Here is a 20,506-nt window from a genome sequence, read left to right on the forward strand (position 1 = left end):
AATTATTGGACTATGATGTTTCTATTAAAGTAGTCGAGGTAGACAAATCAAGAATACTAGGGAACACGAGAAGTACTACAATCTCAAAAACGAACTAGAAATCTTTCAGGATACAGGTGAAAAACACATAATATTTGTCTTCTCTTAAATGCATTAAACACGATTCCAATCACATCAATTGAATCGGAAAAGGCATTCTCGGTAGCAAGACTTTTCATTACTAAAATAAGAATTAGATCGAGTGATCGGAGTATTGACCATCTTTGCTTTTTAAAATCTTATAAAAATTTACAATATTTTGTATTATATTTTATTTAAAAAATCAAAAATTACCTTCTAAGTTAGAAGTTTGATCTAAATTCATTTTTCTTTAAATTTTCAACTCAATTCAAAGTCATTTTTTGTTGTTGTATGCTGGTTTCCAGCAAACTTTAATAAATTTTTTCTATTTGTGAAAATTTCTACGTAATTTAAAGGTAATTTTTAATATATATCTTACACAGCATTATTAATATGATTTTGGAGGTTGCAGAACGTATTAAATTACTTTAAAAAACGAAAAATAATTATATCATTTGATTTCATGATATTTTGTATATCTTAAAAATAATTAATTTTGTCCCGGGATTTCCCGAGATCCCAGGAAACAGTTTACTTTTATCCCGGAATCTCGGGACAAGCAAAAGACCGGGAAATCCCCGGTCCCGATCCTAGGGTTGCAGGCTAGCTGCTACAGTTAACATTTGCGAACGTAAGTTTTAAGAATATCGTATTGGTAGTGGGATATTTAGAAGAGAAGCGTGTGTTACAGACACATTTAAACATCGGCGTTTTAAACATCGGCATTTAAACATCGGCTGGGTGTATTCTGCGCTTTTTTTCAGGTGACTGCGCTAAATACTAAACATTTCGCTATCAAGTTCATCGAAACTCACCTGGAATATACTCCGACTTCTGAATTTAATTGTTTCTAACAATAGAATACGAACAATAGAATTGAACAATATTATTCATTGTTGCTTTGCATCCATTTTTTAAAAAAAATATTTAGTAATTTAAGAACTTTTACAATTTAATACCAAAATATCTATAGTACCAGTTTTGCTTTTAAAAACATTCAATGAAGTTAAATTATTTAATAATAGAAGTTCAATGAAAGACATCTTTAATTTCTACTACTTGACAAAAACAAACTTGTCTTGTTGTATCGAACAGTGCACAGTCGGCATGTTTTCTTTTGAGTTGTTTTCTTTACGGATAGTTTATGGAAAACGGTATTAGTTTTCAGTTGTCTATTATTAACATATGATAAAACATTAATTAAGAAAGAAACGCGTGATGTCATTGTAAACTTCACCCAACCCAATATTGTTTTCATACTTACCCGCTAGATGGCAATAAAAAAGTTTTGTATTTTAAAAAATTTTTTCAGGTGAAATTATATTTGTATATGTTATTTTTTTAATCAATAAAGTTAAACGTTTTTTAAAATAATTTAACGAATCAATTAATACAATTTTGATTTTTTGGTTTTTTGAATTTTACGTCCAGAAACATGGCTGCGCCCAGAAGGAATAGTGTGGAAAGTATTTTGCAGTCTACTATCGATACTTTAAACCTGGTTTGTCAGCAATTAAAAGGTAATTTATTAATGTATTATATTTTCTAAAAGCTAAATTTGACATGCTTTTGAGATTTTATGGTTATTCACAAAGAATAACCGGACTGACCAAATTATCTTTACTTTTCCTTTAAAAAATAACAAGACACGTGCATTTCGGATCGAAGTTTTAATTTACCATCCCTCTTCAGTGTTACTATATCAAACATAACATTAACTATTAGAAAGAAAATTTGTAATATCACATTTAGACGTATGGTTCGTTCGAGTTGTTTGCTCCTATGGAGCAGTGTTTAGGTCCCAACATCGTTATTCATCTCTGCACTCTTACTATTAATAAAGAATCTTTTATATATAATAATAAAAACTTGCACGTTCAAAAAATAAATAAAAATATATAAATCCAAGAGGGATAATCATTCCAAATGCACTTATGGTGTGTTGTTATTACTACTTAATTATACAGATGCAGGTAGTATTGGACAATAAAAACATAAAATACATTATATTTTTACAGGGTTCCTATAGGTCAAAATATACTTATTTAAATTAAACTGGAAACACTACAATTACAGGAAATGGTTAATGTTACCCTAGGTATCGAGATGGCGGCTTGTCTCCAATCCCAGCAATCAGAAGAAAGAAAACAGTGGGGACATACATTCTAACCTAACCTAACCTATTCTAATAATTATGGTAATTTATTAGAATAGGTTAGGTTAGGTTAGAATGTGCGTCCCCACTGTTTCCTTGCTTCTGTTTTTCTGGAATCGGAGACGAGCCGCCATCTCGATACCTAGGGTAACATTAACCCAGGAAATTAAGTAAATTAAACTCACAGTCTCAACTCTTTCCCAAATCATAAAATTGGTAGGGGTTTTGTACAATTAACTACAATTAAAGTAAATTACTTCACTATATGTACAAATTAACAGACAAATATAAACAATAATAAATAAAAAATATAATGCTCTATATAGGGGAAACAGGTAGAACTTTAGATATTCGTGTCGAACGACGTAAAACTGCAATTCGATTAAGACATTAACAATTGTCATGGTATACTCATACGGAAGATAAAAAATGTACGATAAATAAAAGAAACATTTGAGTCCTCTGTAACGATACAGATGTTTTTAAAAGAAAGTTTAAAGAATGTATTGCAATTAAAAATTTTCCAGAAAAAGATAATTTATCAAATGCTTTTGAAGGTACACAAATTGTTACAAATGGTATGATGTCGTTAAAGACGTCGTAAAATAAAATGTATTTAATTTATACTAATCTCGTTTAAAAACTTTTATAACAGCAAGTATTATATTTTTTTGTTTATTATTATTATTTATATTTGTCTTGTTGTTTTAATTTATAGTGAAGTAATGTACTTTACTTGTAGTTAATTGTACAAAACCACTACCAATTTTGTGATTTGTGGAAGAGTTAGAACTGTGTGTTTAATTTACTTAATTTTCTGTAATTGTAAAGTGTTTCTAGTTTAATTCAGGTTTTTAAAAATCATGAAATATTGATAACTTTTATTGTATAGAACAGTTAAGAAAACATTTAAAATACAAAATAATAAAATAGATAAAAATGTTTGTTAAAGGTTAAAAATGTTTGTTACAGTTAATAAATAATTCTCAGTGAGATAAGATGTTTTTGCATAGGTATAACATAAAAGCAATTATTCTCACAGTTTTACAAGATTTTTCTTATTTAAACAAGTCATACGAAGTCTTTTCGACATTAACATTAAGCTTAGCAACTCGATCATGTGCAGAGTCATCACAACTTGTCTAACATGGATCACTTTTCAAATATTAATAGTAAGCCAGTATTAATTAGTAGTGGTCGACCATCCTTTCTTCCGGGAGGAGGTCGACGACTACTTTTGCTCAAATTACTTTGACCCCCTTTCACAACGGTCCCGAATTTCTATCAGACCAGTGGTATGGTGGCATTGGAATTGGAAAATCCAAAATACACAGTTACCAGACTGCACAAAATATGATTTAAGTGGTTTTTGAGGGTGCCGAGTTTAAACATTTCGTCTGTTTTTTTCAAACTTTGATTCGTTGTTGGATGGCCATTTGATATTCAGCTGGTAATGGAACAGTTTCTTAGATGTAACATTCTTAGAGGTAGAGAAAAATATATCTGAAAAAATTTAAGATACCACATTCTATTTGACCAATGAAATTGTGCCATTTCATACCATTAGAGTATCATGATAAATGTGATAATGGTAGGTTAAAAACCAAACACTATATGGTTTTCATTTTAATATTTATTATATTATAGTATTTGATTTATATAACTAGAAAGTTTATCTTAGATTGTCTACTTGGTATGATAAACCCTTACCTAAGATAACATTTGTAGTTATATAAATCAAATACTATAATATAATACAAGGGTTAGAAGTACTAAAGAATCTAATATTTTTAATGTTTGTTATTTTTTGCTTGAGCAACCCTGGCTCATCTGCTAATATATTATATATGTATTATCATATATATATATATATATATATATATATATATATTATTATTATATATTTTGTATTATATTTATTTTCTGAGACACTAAGGAAAGTATAGACTATTACGTAAATCTGGACACCCACCCCTCCCATGATTTCACCACCACTTATTAACTCCTAAACCCTTTGTCTGATCTGCCGCAAAGTTTTCATACTTATTCACTGGGACACTGAGAAAAATCCTCAGGCTACCACATGACCTTCACACGAATATATCACAAGTTATCATGAAAACTATTCTCTTATGAAGTTGTTGATGACTGAAAAATACATGAAATCTAAAAAAAAATACTGGTGAAACCAAGTTAAAAAAGTAGAGCTCAGCAGAAACATCTATAGAATGTGCACTTTATTCACATGTCGAGTCTTACTGTCAAATCTGCTTCTACTATTCTTTATACCACAACTTTAAAAACTTACCTTTCTTTAGATGTTTCTGCTGAGCTCTACTTTTCAACCTGGTTTAACCAGTTTTTTATGGCATTTATTTACATTTATAGTCACAGCACTTGGCGCAGCATGACTAGTGCAGTCTTTGTGCCAAGAAAAACCAATCAACTGTCCAAAGTAGAGCAATGAGCAGTAATTCAATTTTTAATTGCAGGGCATCCTCTAGATGAAATCCACAGAAGAATGCATGTTGTTTATGAGGACAAATGTCTATCAAAAATCACTGTTAGATTAGTCTATCATCCTTGCAACGGTGTCAGTGGTGGCAACAATGTGTAAATAGTATGATTGTAATTTATCTGTTATCTTTGTACATGTTACGTTCACCGTACAGAGATGATAGATAAACTCTGACTATACCAGGTACATATTGTTTCCACTACTGAAGCTGTTGCAAGGATAAATAATGCCTACAAGTGGTTTGTAGGAAAAGCTTATGTACTGTACACTTGGTTCTGAGTGAAATAGCTCACAACTCTGAATCATCAAGTGACCTGTGCATGGAGCGAAAACACCATACCCATGAAAGTCCCAAATACATGCATTGATTGGTTAGGCAGTGCTTATGGTCTTCTGTGACCACAAAAGACCTCTGTTGCCAGAGTTTAAAGAAGTAGATGCCACAATCAACACCCAGTGATACCTGCAGATGTTTTTGGTTTATTTTATAAATCGAAAATGTTTGTTCTGTAAATCCCTTTTGCTGGAAAGTGTGTATGATTTTAATTTTATTACAAGTTATCTCTTCCAGTTTTGATTTGGGCTTTTCCTGTAGACTCTGAATATCTTCATCAAGAATAAGCACCAAGGTGTCTATCTCCAGCATTATTCTTTTCCATGATAATGTTTGTTCACATGTCACTGTTAAACATACTTGTGCCAGAAAAAGAGGAAGTTCTGGAACATCCTACACATAGTCCATACCCCCTCACTATGAGACTATTCTTGTTTGGGTCATTCAAGAAGCTGAAGGGACATGATTTCTGACAAATGACAACATGAATTCTGCTGTCATCGATGGTTTAAAGAATAGGAACTCTTTTTCATTGTGGACAACATAACGCAATTGCCACAACATTAGTATACCTGTTTGCAAGCAAGGGGCGACTTCTTCAACACTCATAAACTCACTGATATCAACATATTCTTCTGTATACTCACCTTAGTGTCTTCCAATAAATGTGCTTTCCTTGGTACAGCTGTCAAATGGATTTAATTTGATCATGTTTAATACATAAGTTTTTAATGTGATAATTTATGATGGAAACATGCAATGATAGTAAGTGTAATAAAGCCTGCTAAAGATGTTTAGAAGTTAATCAAGTTCATGTCAGTGAGAAGTGATCATCAAAGCAATGGTATAACTAGGATATAACAAAATGTTTCATTATTCAATTTCTTTTTAACAATAATGAAACATTTATAACTGTCTGAATCAATCCAGTTTAGAATTTTAAGAATTTTGAACTTACTGATTTAAAGTCAAATATATATAAAATTTTTCTGATGATTTTATATATAAAGATAACATTTTATTTAATTTTATTAATATAAATTAATTGCTTTTCTAGATGATACAACTTCTAATCAAACAGAAGAAAATTTCAATAAAGATGAATACTGGAAGACTGTTGGTAAATAGAATTTATTAATAATAATCTTTTAATTTTATTTTGTTGTATTGTTTTTCTCTCTTAAATTCTTATGCAACTGAAGTCAGTGCCCGTTATTTTGTGTATGCTGATTAATTAATATTGATTTTAATATAAGTTTATTGAATAACTACAAAATAAAGTAAACTTTTATAAAAATTGATCATGTTAATGAGATTTAAACTTAGATTTCTAATTTTTATTAAATTGAGAATGATGATTATTTTTTTAACATGTGATATTCTTACTTTAAAAATAAAGGCTGACAACATTTAGGTGATGATTAGATGAGATGCCAGGTTTCATTTGAGAAAATGATAATGTATATTAAGTAAAGTTAATGTATGCCTGAAATTGCAATATGCACAGCTTTTGGTTAGTTTGAACAAGTTTGTGACATATCAGTGTTTGTTTGACATGAAGGAATTATGCAGTAGAGAAATAAGAAAATTCAATCTGTTGGATTTTTCACATTGCTGAATCAGTCAGTGATAAAATCAAAGTCACTTGTTTGTTGTTAGAAAAATAATGCTAGCTAATAGACATTAAAACTGGAGTTGTGGCTAATAGTCTTTTCTTTCTTCATAGTTCTAAAACAAATTTCAATTGTACTTTTCTAACTTTAGTATTTGCCAAGATTTTTTTAATGAAATTTCACAGTAAATGCATTAATTTGTTCTTTTCTAGAAGTTTAATGTACTGTACATTGCCATAGATTCATTTAGAGACAAAATGCAATTGTTATAAACTTCTCCATCCCATCTATTCCAACTTCTTATACACATTACAGAGATCATATTCTTATAAAATTAATTTGAAATTAGTTACATATGTAAAACCAGAGACTTGTGGAAAACTGAAGCATAAGTCTTCAAAATTCATTTCAGCACATAAAAATACAACAAACTAAAGATCCAATGCAGTCTAATTTGATCAAAAAAGAATTTTACATTGAAAGAAAATTCTAGGAACAGGTAAAAATGACGATTATTCTACATTTTTCTCAAATATTACGTTGAACAATCAAATTTCATTGGACCAGTTTTTACTGATGTTTACTTTTTTCCATTAATGACCACAACATTAGTTTATTGTATTTGAATTTTATTGTTCACTTCATAATTCACTAGCCTCCAGGCAAAACTTCCTATTCATATGTGAACTATTATTTATTCTTGTAAACAATATCATAATTATATCAAAGCTTAAAGGCTACTTTTTATACTATATATTATCCTTTCTAGGACTATCCTGAATATATGCACAAAATTTTGTAGAAATTGGTTAGCTGTTTTCATGATATTTGAACAAACAGAAGTAAATTCAATTTCATATCTACAGATAAGCATCACTGATAAGCAGAACTTGAATGTCTTTGATGATTATCAAGGTCAAAAGAAATGATTGATGGAATTAATCATTGATGCTGATCATTTCTTAATTTTGTCAACTGTGTACATCAACCTGAAGAGTTTTCAAATTAGATTTAGATTTTAAAAATTTTTGTGTAGTTGTGAACATTAATGCAACTAAAAGTTTGTTCCTAAAAGGCAAATTCAAGTTTTTAATAAAGGAAAGCATTGTTTAATTTTATTAATAGAGAAATTCAAAATATTTCTAATTGATACACATCTCAAAGTCCAATGCATTAATATAATAATCCAACAATCGCCTAAATATTTGGGCTATAATATGGCTATAATCAAATAATTAATATAAATAAGTTTGGTACTAGGGGTAAGCGTTAGGCACCATCACTTATCTAAATTATTAAAATATAATTTAATAATTTAGATAAGAGATGGTGTCTAATGCTTACATTTAGTACCAAATTTATTTATATTAATTATTTGATTATAGCCATATTATAGCCCAAATATTTAAGTGATCGTTGGATTATTATATTTCTACTAAATGACTTCACTAATGTAGGTAATTTTTAATTTTCATATAATCCTATAATTTATCTTATATCCTATAATATATAGATATTACATAATGGAACATTATCAAAGATGTGATTCAGATTGAAGTTTTGTTCTTGCCAGTATCTTCATTTACAGTGGCTTATCTTAATAAATGTCAGATGTGTTTGTCGATCACATGAACATATAACCCAATGTCATTGAGATTAAATTTTCTCTTGTTTAAATCTTGATCCAGACCATCATAATTTTGCATTTTAGTATGGATTAGGATTGCTATTCATCATGGTTGATCAATACTGGATTAGACTGGTCATACAGCCATATGTTCTAGTGCTTTGAGCCAATTAAAGAACTGAAAGAAAGAACTGCAAGCTCATAATGAAAGCTCACAAAAAATTTATTTTGTATTTTATTGTATTTTGATTCTTGTTGCATTACTAAATGATGAATTTCATTTCATTCCATTCATTCAAAATACAATATTGATAAAGCCAAGTAATTTGGCCTGGAGCAGGTTTGAGTCCCACTCCAGGCCACTTCTTTCCTTCAAGAATTTTCGAAATTATTTATTATATATTAATTTAATTATAATTATTAAATTTAATAAGAGATGGTGCCTAAGTAATTCTGTATTAAATTTTGCATCCTTTAGTTTGAGCTTAAGCTTTCATTTTAGAAAACAAAGTTATATGAAGCAGAATATCTTAAATATATTTACACTAGATAAACAATACAGTAAAAGAGAGTTAACATTCTTACACTCAGTACTTGATTCTATTGAAAACTTACTTAAAGTTTTAAATTAATTATGTGAGATATTAAACATAGTAATTGTAATTATTTATACCATTAAAAACTTGATGTTTATAAATGTTTATGGTAAAAATAATCGTCATAAATATATAATTTATTATTATACTTATTGAGTTCTGACACATTTTTTATGTACTTTTTTAGATGGAGCAACCAAACTTGTATCACATGAATGTACAAAATTATGTATGGTGTTTAATAAACCTCCATTGCCATCTGTGGAAGAGTGTCAAGGACTAGTAAATAGTTTAGAGTCAGCATGTATTGCTTTACTTTCTACATACTGTAAATATCCTATTTCTTTAGGTAAGTAATGTAAAATAGTGTGATATGTTTAGAATAGACATTAGAATACTGTATCATTTCGATCTTAATTAATCAGTCATTAATTGAGTCATATAACATCAGCCGAAGTCAAATAAACTTTTAATACATGCAAACATTTTCAAGGAAACTAGACTTCACAGTATCTACAAAAATTATCATTTTCTGATTATAAAACTTTATTTCATTTTACTTCCAAAACTTATTTCTTTAAAATATTCTTACATGTGGTAACACTACCATGTAACAGAGATTGGAAACAGAAATGCAAGAATATTTTATAGAAATAAATAAATTTGATAATGCACCACTCTTGCTTGATGACAAAAAAAATGTAGCAAGGCATATCCTTCCAATGGTAAAAGGATAGGAAATCACCACTGATCCACTAACTGCCAACTATGTTAAGCAATGTTAAAAGGAATTTTTGTCTACTTTAGTCTTTGAATATATATTGCATAAAGTGCTGCTGTTTTCTGGATTCAGCATTAAAATTGTCAAAAGTTTACATATTCTTGATGATGGTGATATACATCTACATATGTGTATACATGAATACATAATGTAGGACATGCCTAGAGTGAAAATAACTCAAAAAATATTATCAGGGACTAAATTTTGGGGATTGCAGGAATCTTGCCTGTTTGTGAGAAATCCCCCTTGGAGAAATTTCAGGGGATGATTCTCTCTTGCCAATTTGGGCCATTATATTGTTAGTTACAATAACTTGAGAACCACTTTTTCTAATGAAAGTCTATGACAGTAATGGTAAACTTTATTTAAAAGTGGGTCAAAATTGAATTCAAAATTCGGTAACTACAAATCTCTGATCAAATATTTAATTTGAATAATTAAAAAAAACAACAAAAATTGCTTTAATTTTACTTAACAAAAAGTTAAATCTGTATCCGAAAATAATAAAGTGTATGTAAATGAAAAGAAAATTATAATGTGACTATAACAAAACTAAATATTTCATTTAATAGGAAATCTGCTGCTGTTTACTTGATATAATTTTTCTATCTGATGTTCATAAATAGTAAGAGTTCTTTTAAGACTTTCCATTACAGCTAAACCGTGCTTTCACATTGTATAATTTATAAAGACCTAATACTTTGTAAACATTCAAAGTTTTAAAATGTATCAAATATTTTTTTTTATATATATAATGTGGTTACCTTTAAATAATTATACAGGTCACAGCTTTGCCACCACTAGTGTGTAAAGTAGACTGAAACATTAGAATTAAAGTTATGTTGCTGTATTATCAAATGGTGCATTTAAATTTTAAAACACTTTGCAACTCTGAAAATATTGTGTTACAAAAAGTTATAAATTTTGTGAATCTCTGGATTAATAAAATAATATAATAGATTAATTAAAATGCATTATTTGTGTTAATAACTAATTTAATGTGGCTAGTAAGCATAAAAAATGAGTTAGCTTCTCATTACACTAAACATACGAGATAAGGGATGTTATACAAATTTGTGTGGCTCTATTACCATTATTTTTTTATTTTTGACATGATGGGATTTTTCTGAAATAGAACTTGGTTGTAACTTAGAAAATATTTGTGTTTGATTTAAAGTATTCATTCACCTCTGAAGATGAGCTAAGAATTGTTCAAAGGACACACCATATCTTAATTATCATCAGAAAATTGATTAGAATTATACTTTATTTATGGAACATTCTGTTGTAGTGATAAATATTTTATAATACAGGTACTACTCGCTTAACGACCAGTTGAGTTTCGACCTGCAATTTGGGGAATCCCCTTTCTCAGCTTGAGTGTCGGTCAGTGGTGAATGGTTACATGCGCACTAAGCGTACTATAATAGTCTTTTTATGAATAAATTTGAAGTTTGTTGCATAATTTGTATAATTTTACAATGATCCTATATTCCCGGCACAAGCTCCTCACTTGTCGACCAATTCGCTTAACGATGTAGTCATCGGAATGGAACTCGGTCGTAAAGTGAGGAGTACCTGTAATGTACTGTACATAAATAGATAAGATTGCTTAATAATGAGAAACAAGTGGAATCTATACATTTTGGTTTCGTGAAAATATTATATATCTTAAATGTAGAAAACCACAGAATCAATTATTTTAAATTAATATTATATTTTTTATTACAGGTTGTAGTTTGCATAAGGATATGTATTTCTGTATATTAAACATTTTTGAAGCTGTTAAGGATTTGTGTATTGAAGCTAAAGCCCAGAGGTAATTGTGATTAATTACAAAAATTTGTTATTAAAGCTTACATTATTTAATTGTAACTGAAGAACAAACCTTTATTTAATTTAATAATAAGAAAATTGTAAGAAACTGACTTTTAGAACAGTAAAGTTTAATGAGTCCACTTATGATCATTAGTTTCTATATAAAAATTCAAATTATTTGAATCAATCTCTCAGAAATTATCACTTATTAAAGAAGAAATGTAAAATTTTAACTGAAAATATAAGCTATGTTGTAGATCTAAAGAATTTTGTTCATATAACTTTTACAATTTCTGGATTATATATTTAAATTTTGAAAATTTAAAATAATAGTTTTTAATAATTTGATAAATAAAATTTATTAAAATATTATTTAACAATAAATATGTAAAGAGGATATGACATGATGATTCTTGTAAGGTGTAGAAATGTTAGAGTAGGCATAGTTTTTTATATTTTTAATTTTTGGTGTGATTATTTTAAATGGTAACAAGTGGGCATCTGTCTTGATTTTAATATAGTGTAAACAAGCCAAGATTAGAATAAAACATTAAATTTTATAAGATAATCCCATGGAAATTGTTGGACAGTATAAGACACATTTAAAATTATAAACACTAGATATGCATTTGTACTTGGAACTGAATTTTCACCTATGGTTGTTCTTTTATGAAAGCACATACAAATTATATGGCACTGAAGAGGGGTTGAGAATTTATGTCAACTCAAAATGCATATATAGAAGAGAAAATCGAATACTTGTTTTCTGTAGGAAATACTATACCTAATAAATATGTAGACAAATTTAGCGTCCTGCTTAAAGTGAATGTAGATTATTGTTTATAAAGTTCCAATGATTTCATTTAGAGTATAAAAAGCTATATATACCATTAAGCATATATCTTTGTTGTTAATACAGGTATACAAAACTCAATAACAGAGGTTCCATAAAATTCTTCTATATTTAGGTACTGTACCTAAATATTTATCATTATGTTAAAGTTTTCTTACATATATGAGTAGTATACTATTAATAATATAAAAGCTATTGTGTGTATGTGTGACTTCCTTATAACTCCTACAATTTTTGTCCAATCCAGATGAAATCTTGGTTATAATCATTTTATGTTCTGTCAGAAAGTAGAGGCTACTTATTTTGCAGAAGTATTAGCTGCAGAATAAAACATTTTATTGATTTTGTATCATTGATTGCAGTGATGTCAGTGACCTCATTTGTTCATGCTTGATGACGGAATTTCTCTTAAGTTACATTTTTAAATGTTTTGGCAAATGGTATATATTAAACTTACTTCACTAAATTTAAACTTTAAAAAAGATAGCCGCATCGTGTCACTTCTATAACAAATTTTTAAAAAAATCTTTCCACGGTGACCATGTGATGTTCTATTAACTATTTCTATTAACCAATTGGAAGTAATGATCTAATGACCAATTATTTAGAAAGTGTTATCAGTCATCTAACTAACGTACATACAATTCATCTTTGTTTTATCAATGTGGAATTAAAAACATTCACTATTTGTCAAAAAAAAAAAATTATATATATATATATACATCTTTCCCCTAGGCTATACATAAGAGTTAAATTGGTCAATTCTAGGTTGCTTTATCCCATTCAAGAAACCAAAACAATATTAAGGTATCTATTACTAAAAAAAAAGATAGCAAGGAAATCTTTTAAAAGTCAATAGTGTGTTTACTCAGAATGTAGTGAATATTGAAATTTTACAAAGATTTTTATTATTATTTTAATATAAAGGTGATTACCTGTTTGTGTGTAAGTGAATTCTTTATAACTCCTACTTATTTGTCTACTCCAGGTGCAATTTTGTTTTGTTGCTCTATGTTACAACAGATGTTTCTTCAAATCAAGTAGTTTATACTAACATCTTGAAATCTCTACTTTTTATGAGAAAGTAGAGACTGAAGAATTGAGAAAAGTATTCTGTCATGCTTGTTGGGGAGATTTCTAGTATCATATAGAATTATGTACACACAATGATGTTTGATTAATGGCATATTTCTCAGAATATATCCCTGTCATTAAGCAGCACTATCTGTACTTGGAATAAATTAACTACAAAAACATTCATCACTGATTTATGAAATGGATCAATAAGGTTACAAGATTTGTATTTCATAAGCAATATCTTTCATTTATATAGCCAACTGTATAATTTATATTCAAATATCAATCAATATACTATCAAAAATATTCAAATATTTGTATAATACTGTATAAAAAAAAAGATTAAAAAGTAAATAGAATAAATAAATAATTTAATGTTAAGTGACTTCTTTATTGTAGAATTATACACATTTTCTTTATCATTTTTTTAGTTTTAAAATAGATTCTGTTATAATTCAGATCTGCAGGCCAATTAAAGTCGGTAGGTACAGTTTGGGAGAAGTGTAACATATTACAAAGCCTTCCAAAAGGTAACTTCATTCATTCATTCATTCATTATAACATAAATTAAAATTATTATTCTGGGAACAAAATTACAAACTAACAATGTTTATAAGTTTTATTTATTTACAAGCTCCTACAAATAACAATAAATTTATTAATAATTTAGACAACAAAGATATTGTTTTGGTGATATTTCGTGATCAACTTAACATAGTGCAGGATGCTTTAGAGGAATTACAGCAGGTGATTTTATTAATTGTTTTTATATCTTAATTTCTGTATTTTTGCTATATTTAAATCTTTGATTTTAATAAATTTGTTAATTTTAGATATATAAATATTTTTCCGAGAATTTCTATTAAAAATTACACAAAATGCCAATTTCTTACAAATTGTATATCATAATTTGTGCACACACGTGTGTGTGTGTGTGTATATATATACTATATTTCCTAAGGAGATATATTTTAAAAATAAAATATATCACCAGGGTTACCCATTCCTCTCTCATGCAAGTTAATAAACTTGCATGAGAGAGGAATGGGTAAAAGTTGAAATACCTTAATTGCTCGTATGTTTTCAGAATTATATATATAAATAAATGATCACGATAAACATCACAAAGTCTGAGGAATTAATAATAAACCAAATGATTGCTGTAATTAATCAAACTACTTTTTGCTACTATTAGACTATTCTAAATATTAATTTATTATAATTAAACCTTTAATAATAATTAAATTATTATAAATGAACCTTTTGATGGCACCTGATGTCTACCTCTAATATCAAATTGTTAATTGTAGTGAAAAATAGCTCAATTAATTGTGCCAATTGTTTGGTTTATGATCATTTATTGACTGTGTTTACAGGTTATAGCTATAACATTTGAAATAATTACTGTTTTTCTTAATTAACCCTATTCAGTGCCTCCTGATTCAATTGTATGTTGTCACTTGTGTCTGTTTTAATGATGATATCAGAATGAGGATCTTGTTATATCAATTGAACCAAAAATAGTCATGTTCTGGTTCAAATTTGATTGCAACTTTCACACATTCAATATTCAACAATACTTATAATTTTATTCTCAAAAGTGTCTCCAGTCATGCTCCAATTGCATGCCAGGTTATGGATGCAGAATATTTTCAGGATTCATAAAATTCAAATATAAAATTTCCCTGAAATTGTTGCATAATATATAAAATAAAACATTTTATGAATGATTACTACTACATTGTATGATTTAATTATAATCATTAATTGTTAGTTTGAAACATTAAATAGGCCTACCATATAATTTGACACTTCTGTCTCTGATTTTAAAATATATTTATATGCAAAAGTGTTTCAAAAAATTATTATGTGACTACCTATTTTTTACTCGATTACCAGTAATGCAATAATTCATGTACCACCATATCACTACATTTATCTAGGAAATAGTAGTAAGTATGGAGACATTAGTAACTACTGTCTCTGTACAGAAATATAGTAGTAACTATGGAAAAAGTATGCTAAGATGATAAAGGTTGCTTTCAATTATACCATTGTTCCACAGGAAATTGTCCTTTTGCTAAGATATAGTAATTATTTATACCATTGTCATTACATTTATACTAATTAAGTTTCATTCCATTCTTTTTCATCAAGGAGTATATACATCATTCACAAAACTTGTAAAGTTATTAAATCTACACTGTGAACACTTGATGATTTTATTTTTAACACTAACTAAAAAATTTTATTTTATAAAAATCTAAGAATTAAACTTAACTTTTATGCAGTGTTGAATATTCTTGTATTTTAGAATAATAAATTTTGTACTGTAAAATAAGTTAAAGTTAATTGCTTGAAAAATTTAAAACTTTCTTATTGGTATTACATAAAAATTCTGAATTTCTGTATGATATGTGCTTTGGCCAAACAAAACACAATGATTTACATGAAATTAATCGATCTTCTATTAGATTTCATCAGATGTGAAAATTTTGATGTTGTCATTAAATAAAAATGTAAATTCACTAGTAATTGTTGGTTTGAATCAGGGATGTAAATTACAGTATATTAGCTAGAATCTAGGGTAACTATGAATAGAATGTAACTACTGTTCCCTTATCTAAATTAAAAGCCGAATTATCTAACAAGTTTTTTTTATGATATTCAGAACATGGAAAAAGATTTGTTAAATTAGTTAAGTAATGTTATTTTTCTAGAATATTGAGAATGAAAACGAAAGTAATATAGAGGATCTGAATCCCTTTAACGGTTTCCGTCTTCAACCATCATCGTGGACAGAAGAGAATCGTCTGGTGCTGGCTCCTAGTTCGGGTCTAATCAAGACTGCCAGAATCTGCATTAAGAAAATAAATAAGGCAATTGGTAGCAGGGGCAGTAGCGATTCTGAAAATTTAATAACCGAATTAGATCATATGGCTGACTTGGTTAAATCCGTCAGTATATTAGTAGATGATTTCGTTCTTTCTCTATATCCTCCAATGAATTATGCGGCAGTTCAGCAACACGTCAGTACTATTCTTATATCTACTAAAAGATTTTTATAAAAATTTAAAAATTATTAATTTTATAGGCAGAAGCTTTGAAAGATCATTTATTGAAATTACTCGACAAAACAGGGTGAGTTACATTTCAATATTTTAAAATTTTCATTGTGTACTGTTAATCATGGATGCATGATGTATTTAAGAGTTGAGTAGTTTTTATACAGCTTACTGTAATTTATTGGCTAAAAGACAATAGTTATAAGATTTCTTTTGAATGTAAATTCTATTTCTATGAAATTCTGCAGGATTCATTAGCATAATACCTTAACCCATCATCGATCTTGAAAGTTTAATGATTCATTTATTTCAGCTCTTAATATTTCAGAAATTGAGATGACTCTTGTATTACAAAAGTAAAAAAGATTATGTTATAGTTTTTATATGGATAAAACTTTTTTCAGTAATTCCCCTTCAGTTCAATACACTCACTCATTCTTTCAAATCATTGCAGGCAGCTCCCAAAAAATGTGATTGAACTCTTGACAGATTCATTTTTATTCTCAAAAGTCTTCCCACAAATTAGTTTCATTTCCCTATGATTAAAAAACAAGTTACATGAGGCAAAATACAGGTGGGTCTGATAATAGCTAAACTCAGACTTGTGCAGCTGTCTGACCAATATATTGTCATTAAGAAAGAAATTTTCTCGTAGCCAATTCCTCGAATGAACGTGTTTGTTTTCGAAAACTTGTGATCACAGTACCATTTAGGTCGCATTTGGAAATGTAACTTCTGGCAGTTACCGGTAACACCAGTTACAATTTCCAAATGCATCCTTACTAGTTAGTCCTTTGGTTTTCAAATGGCATTGCTGCTACTGGCTCATTATGACAAAAGAAAACAGTGATAATTTTCTTTATACTCTACCCTCATGCAACTTTGTTTGCAAGTTTCCTCTTCAAACATGCATAGCTTATGATCCCCTTATCAAACAGCATATCCAAGTTTTGGATCCTGTTAGGATTGAAAAATTTGAAGAAAGTCTCTACATATTTTATATATCATAAATTCACAATTCCCAATGCTGCCATTTTTGGTTGTCGTTTGATTAGTCTTTACCCTGGCATTGATACAAATCTTGGTTCCTCGAATTTCAATGCAACTGAATTCATTTGGAAGACGAACCAATTAGTGATAGTTGATAACAAAGTGCAGACTCTCCAAAGGCTACATTTAATGACTTTAAATGAAGTTATCACAGCATGAAGTGTTGATTTATAACTGATATGTAATAAATTTGAATTTTTATTATTGCATGTGATATTATCAGAAAGAACTGAATATACATGGATTTATTCAGAAAATTATTATTCTGTAAAACATTAAATGTAGCTAATCTATAAAGAATTATAAAGGAATCACTTAAAACTTTTAGAATGATATGCTGCAATTCTTGGCAGGCTTGTTCACCCATCTCGGATAATGTGATAGTGATGCCATTTCATGAACTTCTCAGGCTGTTCATACAACTTCACACCTGTCATCGAATTGCTATCAAATTTGCTTTGCTTTGCTATGGGCAAAAACTGTTACTGGCTTAATAGCCTAATATTAGTAAAACATTAGGCTATTAAGTTTGGATAATTTATTTTACCAATTGTTACTAACATTAGTGTAAGTTTAAAATTTTCTAATTAAAAAATAAAAATTATTGCTGCATACTGTTTGTGGTCTGATGCTTATAACCTGTAAAATCTTTGTTAAAAATCAGTTGTGTTGTGTAAGTTGTTTGCTTTGTATATACAGGGATTCATTTTGAGGTAGTGCTCTCCATCTCTCATCTATACTGGTCTGGTGATAATGCTATAGGTTTAACTACCAGTAATTACTGCAGCAAGCTCTGCATTCAGAAATAAGTTAAAATTTATATATAATTAATTAATTTTCTTTGAGTTTGCACATTATACTTAAAACAAAAAATACCAAATGAAATGGAGACTAGGACAGTTCACAAATTATTTACAAGATACAGAATATACAAAAGGTATGTAAAAATACACATTGTATTTAATAAAGCAAGTGACTAAGAAATTGTTGATGTTCAATTTTAGACCATTTATAAGCAGTTGTCATTTGTTTCTTGTTCTACTTTGAGTATTCTTTGTTGTTCTTATACATATTTAATAACCGTCTTTAATCAGAAATACTGGAGTGAGAAATGAACTGTCACAAACAAAACCTTTAAAATTTATAATAGGAATCCTGTGCTTTTAACTACGACTGAAGTATACAAGGTGATCCAAAAATAACTTTGTATATTTGTGTGTTTTCATTAAATTATCCAAAATGGAATTCTGTCAAAGCATTTATTATTTTATTAGCTGTCATTTACATGCACATGTAATGTGCTTAACTTACTGTTTATGAAAATACATAAAACAGTGCTTCAGTTCATTACACAAAAGCTTCTCAATTGAATTCTTTCTTGCAGTCAATGTCACTTTTGCCGAGAAGATGACGTACAGTGGATAGACTTTCTAAAGAATGCCGTAAACCATAATTACGGTAAAATCAACGATCTCACCAACAATTAATAAATAAACTTGCTGTGTTATATAAAAACTTTATTTGACAATTATAAATACTTGTTGATAATAAACAATTTTTAATAAAATATGAATGAGTTTTGTTCTCTTATAAACTTTGAGCTTCACATTTAGCTTTTCTGTCAGATTATTACTTTATTACTCCTCAGTTTGCCTTTTAGCCTGTCAATGAAGCTTAGAATTTAATTGTAAAATAATACATATGTAATGAATCAAAATGATAGGCATTTGCCCATTGCTATATAGGACTGGATCAGTAATATTCACAAGAAAAAGTATCTTAGTGCTAGCAGGGCAGAGAGAGATGAAAGTAAAACATGTCTGATCAACTCTTATAGTTTAAGATTGTGATATGCAAATTAAAAAACATAACTGCTATAAATGTCGTCAAGCTGCACTAGATTTTAAAAAATAATTATTTTTTGTTACTTGTATGTACTGTACATTTAAAATCAGAAGAATTGTGCAAACTGAGGGTATCATAAGTATTTTAGTTGGATGTTAGAAGTGTTTGAGCGCAGTTTCATCACATTTTTTACTCCATAAAGATTAGACTTGAAGATAAAAAAAACTTTCAAATGGAACATTATGGTTATGAATGCATGAATAAAACCTGAGATATACACGTGAATGTAAAAATTCCTCTAGGCAACTTATTTACATTATGCACGTTGATGAAATGAAATGAGAAGAATGTAATCACTGCATTAAGTTACCTATCCTGAGGGTAAACGTCAACAGTCCGACCATCGGCAAAACGCAGAGTCTGAGGACCGATCCACCACCTGTGTACTCCTCGTCGCCCTCAAGTTTTGAGTAGTCTTTCTTTTCCTCTTTCTTGCATCCCTCTCTGCAGTCGTCTCCGTCACATATGTCACACAAGGTGGCCTTATGAGGATGATAAAACATTCTTGCACACTTCACTAGAAAATTTATTTATTTTATTATTATTTGTGTATAATGTAATTAAATAGTAGTTATAAATTAAATGATTTTTCCGTAAACATTAACTGACTTTTGTGCCATCTGTATATTAATCAAGATGAAAACCTTAACTAATGATATAATCTAATTCTGAATTTTTATACAGTTCGCTGTTAACTTGTGGAAAATTCACTTGATAGAGCAATTACACTTAGAATAATGAAAATGTTAAAATACTAGTCCAATGTTAATGTATTAGTTCCATATTTGAAGTTGATAATGGCTGTTAATTGTTTTCTTACATTCTTACATACTAATATTTTTTATTCAATGCACATTATAGAAATCATTTGAGGAATTAATGTTGTAGAGAAGCTATTAAATCAAAAATGTGGGATTTTCTATATATACTTATACAATCAAAAGAAAATTACAAGAGAGTCAGTCTTATTTCTGATGTAAAATACAGGTGACAA

General features: G+C 28.5%; 2 protein-coding genes across 2 annotated transcripts in view; one reads left to right on the forward strand and one right to left on the reverse strand.

Annotated features, from left to right (window-relative positions):
* The first annotated feature begins 1,512 nt into the window (after positions 1-1,512).
* Positions 1,513-19,180, forward strand: LOC136974640 (cyclin-D1-binding protein 1 homolog). Its single transcript, XM_067269566.1, has 9 exons — positions 1,513-1,640; positions 6,185-6,247; positions 9,151-9,312; positions 11,476-11,563; positions 13,952-14,022; positions 14,163-14,239; positions 16,213-16,521; positions 16,587-16,633; positions 18,992-19,180. The coding sequence occupies exons 1-9, from the start codon at positions 1,556-1,558 to the stop codon at positions 19,092-19,094; spliced, it is 1,005 nt and encodes a 334-aa protein (XP_067125667.1). The 5' UTR covers positions 1,513-1,555; the 3' UTR covers positions 19,095-19,180.
* Positions 18,853-20,506, reverse strand: part of LOC136974639 (CD109 antigen-like) — a 49,651-nt gene continuing 47,997 nt past the window's right edge. Inside the window, exon 35 of the mRNA XM_067269565.1 lies at positions 18,853-20,029. Within this exon, the coding sequence (XP_067125666.1) occupies positions 19,806-20,029 (224 nt within the window). The 3' untranslated portion in view covers positions 18,853-19,805. The remainder of the gene's footprint in view (positions 20,030-20,506) is intronic.

This window comes from Centruroides vittatus, unplaced genomic scaffold (assembly GCF_030686945.1).
Source record: "Centruroides vittatus isolate TY-2023 unplaced genomic scaffold, ASM3068694v2 contig_352, whole genome shotgun sequence".
In the NCBI taxonomy this organism is placed as follows: domain Eukaryota; kingdom Metazoa; phylum Arthropoda; class Arachnida; order Scorpiones; family Buthidae; genus Centruroides; species Centruroides vittatus.